The 5,725-nt window shown below is 43.6% G+C and overlaps 1 protein-coding gene across 4 annotated transcripts in view; it reads left to right on the forward strand.

Moving 5' to 3' along the window:
- KIAA1147 (KIAA1147 ortholog) overlaps positions 1–5,725 on the forward strand; it is a 59,845-nt gene that overhangs the window by 34,390 nt on the left and 19,730 nt on the right. For all 4 annotated transcript variants that reach the window (XM_025045911.1, XM_025045912.1, XM_025045913.1 and 1 more), the window contains 2 exons: positions 1,947–2,046; positions 3,010–3,168. In XM_025045911.1, coding sequence (XP_024901679.1) covers positions 1,952–2,046; positions 3,010–3,168 — 254 coding nt within the window. In that variant the 5' untranslated portion in view covers positions 1,947–1,951. The remainder of the gene's footprint in view (positions 1–1,946; positions 2,047–3,009; positions 3,169–5,725) is intronic.

Below are 5,725 nucleotides of genomic sequence, written 5' to 3' on the forward strand. Positions count from 1 at the left end.
TCACTTCCGCCTTTCCAGTCTCGAGGGGAAGCATCCAAGGGAGGGAATTCTGAGGGACGGAGTTCAGCCTAGCCATGGGTATTCACCCGATGACAAGGACAGGATGGTTTCCAGTGGCGCTGTTTGTAACAGCTTTACATTGGGAATAAGCTTAATGTGTCTCAACAGTTAAGCAGATGAATAAACTGTTAGGATGAGGATTATAAATGAACAAACGATTGCTCCATGCATCGACATGGATGAGTCTTGCAAAAAATGTTGAGCAAAAGAAGACACACAAAAGAATACAAACTATGATTGCATTTATATATATTTTAAAAACAGCAAAGCTAATGTATGGTGTCAGAAATCAGGATAGTCTGATTACCTTCGAGAGAGGGTTAATGACTTGGAGGGGGCACAAGAGAGGCTTATAAGGTTCAGATAAGGTTCTGCATCTTGGTCTGGATGCTGGTTACACAGGTATGTGCCCATTGGGAAAACTCATTGAGTTGTGTAGTTACGATTTATGTACTTTTCTGTACTTTAGTAAAAAGTTTAGGTAAATTAAAGTTTTAACGAATTACCGAGTAATCATGGATAGACTAGGTTGGAGGAAAGAAACTAAGTTAGAGCTAGTTGAACCCAGTAGGGAGCAGCATCGGGGGCGGGGAGGGGGGGAGAAAGCCAGCAGATACTAGGAGAGGCAGATTAGGCAAGGACAGTCTACCTGGGGGCCATCGCAGCTGCATCCCAGGCTGTCCCTCTCCTCGGCCAGCCATCTGTTGCCATCACAAAGCGTCCGGACCATGTACACAGATACCCAAGCAGGCTCATTGGCAGAGTCACCTGCAGAGTACGAGGAGCAGTCCGTGACCCCGCGGTCAGGGGCTCCCCAGCGCAGGCAGAAAGAGCCAGACTGGAGATGGCAGACACTGATGGTCAGTGGGGAGGACAGAAGGTGAGGGAGCTTGGTGCTCTAAACTTGACCTTTATCCTCAAGTTCACCCCTCTTCCAGGGCGCTACCTGCTTTTTCTTTAACCCTTGAAAACAACATTTTTCTAGCTTTTCTCTTTCATAAAGTCTTAATTCCCTCTTTTTTATGCTTTCTGTTTTAACTCATTGACTAGTTGGTCAGATTCATGATTCTTCTCTTGAAAATAAATTACTCGAAAGTGTCTTAGGCTGTTGAATACAGGACAGGGTCATCCCCTACGTCCGCCGGTCCAGAGACTGGATTGCATGGAGGTAGACTAGGTGTGCAGCACCTCTGACTCCCCGCTTACCTGAAAGCATTGTTGCCTGTGATTGTTGGTGTTTCTAATGCCTAGGAAATTAGGGCTTGGAGTGCTGATGAGGCGTTTGCTCTGAAATGAAATCTCACAAGTAGCTTAGTACTTTATTTTGAAATCTTCTGAATATGCATGAAAATAGGGAATATTCTACTGTGTTCTCTCTAGCCTCTAGGTAACACTGCTGTTGCGCAATTCTCTGATTCCCTCAGTCTGATAGATGCTTGTCTCTGCTACGTTCTGAAGCCCCACGTCATAGCATTGACCCCCCCAGAACTGTAGCCACTGGTCTCCTTGTCTGTCTCTTTGTTTACCTCTGGACTCTAATCTGTCTGCCGTCAGAGACTCTTTCTTATCTGACTTTGTAGCTTCAACATCTAGCCCAGTAGAAACTCAGTAATTAATGATGAATGAACGAGCCCCCCGAATTCCGGAAGCGAAGAACCTTGGAGATGGGCCTCGTCTGGGGAGAGAGGAGAAAGAGTGGAGCCCTTTGGAGTAACCCAGGAACTCAGCCAGCATGTGGGTGATGGATGAGGTGTGCGCTCAAGCACCCTGGTGTTTGAGTCAGTAGTACATTTCTGGAGAAGCCACGTGTGCTGAGCCCTGCACTAATAAGCCCTCTTCTTTGAACGATTTTGTTTCTTTTAACTTGTGGCCTCCCTTCCCCACAGGAAACATGGTAGAATGGTGTTTACCTCAAGATATTGATCTCGAAGGCGTTGAGTTCAAGTCTATGGCCAGTGGGTCCCATAAAATCCAGTCCGATTTCATGTAAGTACTTGTGAATATATGTCTTCTCTGTACCATTTTCTCTCCACCCTATGCTTTCCCCAGGGCATAAGCACTCGTATCAGGGGTTCTTTAGGGTGTGTATGTAAATGCCCTGAAAATATATGCATAGTTTTGTGTATATCAACTTTCCAGCAAGAAGGTCCCTAGCTCTCATTAGGTTCTCAATGGGTTTTCTGACTCAAAAAGGTTAAGAATTCTACCGTAGAGGGTTCTTTCCCTTTCTAAGATATTATTGGACCTCACTAGATGTTTGGCTTTAAAGAAAGAATGGAGTCTTGGTTGAGTTTTGGTTAACTCGAGACACTTATGTGCGAAAACTTGAAATCCCAGCTTTACGTAAGGCCAGTTTATAGTCCTGCGTCATTAAGATTCTTGCGAGGGGGCAAATGGAAAGAACGGAGGATAATGAAGTAGCTTTAATCTTCTCACTGGGCTGAAACCATGACTGACAGCAGTCTGAGAAAGGGGAAGGAAATGGACCGATAGGTCTGGTCATATGCGCTATTAAAAACATTAGAGACGCAGGAAGTGGGGTAAGAATCAACGTGGTTTATGCTAATAAAACAGTTCACCGGTTCTAGACAAGCCTGAGGATGAGCCTTTGTTCTAGTCCTCCCATCAAGGCCTTAGCAGGACAGGAGGAGGGATGTATTCACAGCCACGGGCAACCGAGCAGCAGGCTTGCCGGAGATGGAGTCCAGGCTCCAGCCGGATGACCCTGGGCGAGTTCCATGATTTCTTTGAGCCTTGGTTGTCTCATTCGTGAGGCTGAGCAGCTTAGCTAATTGTTCTCCTAAGATTCTAAAGAAGTGGTTCTTTAGGCCGAGCTTTCTCGGATGGTTACTTCTCTTCTTGGAGATTGCAACTCCAAGGAAAAGGCAAAAGCAAAACGAAACGTCTCGCCCCGATTCTGAGCCCCACTGCGTGTCTGGCCTGTTGCAGCTACTTCCGGAAGGGGCCCTTCTTCGGCCTGGCCTGCTTCGCCAACATGCCGGTGGAGAGCGAGCTGGAGCGCGGCGCCCGCATGAAGTCGGTGGGCGTCCTCTCTCCGTCCTACACCCTGCTTTACCGGTACATGCACTTCCTGGAGAACCAAGTTCGGTACGTGGCCTGCGTGCTGGTGCGGGTGGCGGCGGGCAGCGGGGACCTGCCGGCCAGTGCGTTTTTGACAAGCCGTGGGAAAGAAAGGGTGGGTGCCAAACCGACAGATGCCCTTCCAAGAACGGCCGTGGCCATGTGTCCTCTGCCCCAGGTGGCGGGCAGTCTTCTCGTCTCCACCAGCGTCCTGCATGATAATTCTTCACACTACTATGAAAGCTGGGGTAGATTGTGCTTTCAGTTTGCATTAATACTGTCATCACTCTGGTTCAAATAATTTGTTGTCGCGTACATGGTTTTTGTTACTTTAAGCCATGACAGTTGCCTCCCTGCCCCAGGTAGGCAAACAGACTCAATTTTTTTTGAAGCCTAATAATCATTTCTTATTTAGGGTAATTTTTATTATTTGGGGTAATAGGAAGGGAATTTTTATCAGAATCAGCAAAGCATTCTTTTTCATTATGCAAGTAATGTAATTTCATTTCAGATTGTGAAGGAGAAATCTATCCCTAACCCTTAAGCCACTGTTAAAATTTTAGCACATTTGCCTCTTTTCTGGTATGTTTGTGTATGTGTACTTTAAAAAATATATGCAGAGTATCACCTGCACTTTTTAAATTATAATTTTGATTTTTTTTATGTAACATCTCGATCATTACCTTTGAAAGAACATGAAATTTATCGTTCGTAGGAAAAAACATGTTTATTATTTTAAAATTTACAGACGAGTACCAACGAATTTAAAAACATGTTTAGTATTTTAAAATTTACAGACAAGTACCAACGAATTTTTTAAATCCTCCCAAATCTTAATACTCAGAAAGAGATCCATTGTCAATAATCAATGAATGCCATTCTAAAACAGAAATAATTTGACAAAAACAGGATTACTATTTTATGAAGATTTAATTTTATTAAATAGCAGCCTGTCTTAATGAAGAACATTTAATTTTACTTGTGTATATCAGGAAGAGAGTAAATGAAACTGAAGAAATTGTCAGACTTGAAGGGGATTTTTTTTTTCCACAGTAAGATATTATTTCTTGAACTATTCCTCCAACAGTAAGAAAAATGATAAAAAATATGATATGGTGTCATTCTTATTTTTACCGAGAAGTAACACATATGCAGTAAGATGCACAAACCTTTGTAGAGGTGTCGCTGGTGTTTTTGAATTGCGTTTCAGCTGTTGACAGCCTATCATACTTCTCTCTTCTGTTTCGCATCTCAACTTTGATGTATTGCAAGATCTATTACATATAGTTCTGTAATCATAATTCCTGCAATTAAGTCTTAGTGATATATTTACAACCACTTCCGGGACTCAGCGTGGCTTGCTCCACTCCTGAGTTCCTGACATGATTTTTTTCTTGGTTGGTTGGATTTTGTCATCAAGCACTTTTTTTTTTTTTCCACGAAAGAGTCGACCCTATTGGTCCGTGACCTTTATTCTTGGCAGGTTATAAGATTCTTGAGTATTTCTTTCTACCTGCCAGGATGCTGTGGATATTACTGTCCTGTCTTCTGATATTAGTTGTTTGGGAGAAGGTGTTTCTGTCTAGACATCTATAGATTCTATCTTTATCTGTGATGTCTCTGAAAAATTTTTTGGTGGGGATAGTTGGTCCCCTTCGATCTATAGCTGTGTCTTTTATTTTAGGAACCTTTCCTTCTCTAATAAAAATTTCAACTTTTCCATTCCATTTTTTTTCCTGCAGGAGTAACCAGCTTTGTATATGTTTTCTCCACATTTATCATTTTGATGATTACCATAATAGTTCTATAATGCTAGAGCTGTCCCATAAGCTTACTTGATTATTCCCTGTGGTTGAGCATTTAGCATGTTTCTAAATCTTTTTCATTCCTCCTCTACCTTTTGGAGCTCTGGTGAACACCTTCATGCATATATCTTTTTTTTTTTTTTGGTATTTGAAAAATTTCCTCAATTTTGCATCTCAGAAGTAATATCATGGAGGGAAAAATAACATTTTTATTGGGATCCTGATACTTTTTAAAGTGATTATTTATTTTGAAAATAACTTCTCAAAAGCCAAAAATTATAAGGAGATATATATTAGCATCCTGGCTAACTGGTGATAACAGACACCAAGATACAGTGGCTCAGAGAAGACAGAGATTCTTCCTCTATCATGGAACAGTCTAGAAGGAGGCAGGTGGGCAGGTTGGGCAGCCCGCTGTTCTGTACAGTTGTTCAGGGACCACACCGCTCCCCTCTCGGTATCCCGCCGAGTCCCGAGAGTGTTTTTCTGTATTCTGTGGTGTCCAAAGCTGCCCACCGCTGTGCCCGCATGCTGGCCCCCAGGGAGGAGGGACAGACCTGGGACTTGTCCACGTCACTTCTCACACCCCACTGTCATGCTCTCAGTGACAAAGGCACCCCTCACAGCACAGGAGACTGGAAAAGGCAGTCTCTAGGTGGGCAACCTGGTGACCAGTTAAAGAGCTCTGGGGCTTCTATGTGCCGTTCCCACCATGCAGGGCGGACATCTTTCCCAGCCCAAGAGAGACGTTGGAGAGGCTCATTCAGCGAATGCCTCCT

This window comes from Pteropus alecto, unplaced genomic scaffold, assembly GCF_000325575.1.
Source record: "Pteropus alecto unplaced genomic scaffold, ASM32557v1 scaffold22, whole genome shotgun sequence".
In the NCBI taxonomy this organism is placed as follows: Eukaryota; Metazoa; Chordata; class Mammalia; order Chiroptera; family Pteropodidae; genus Pteropus; species Pteropus alecto.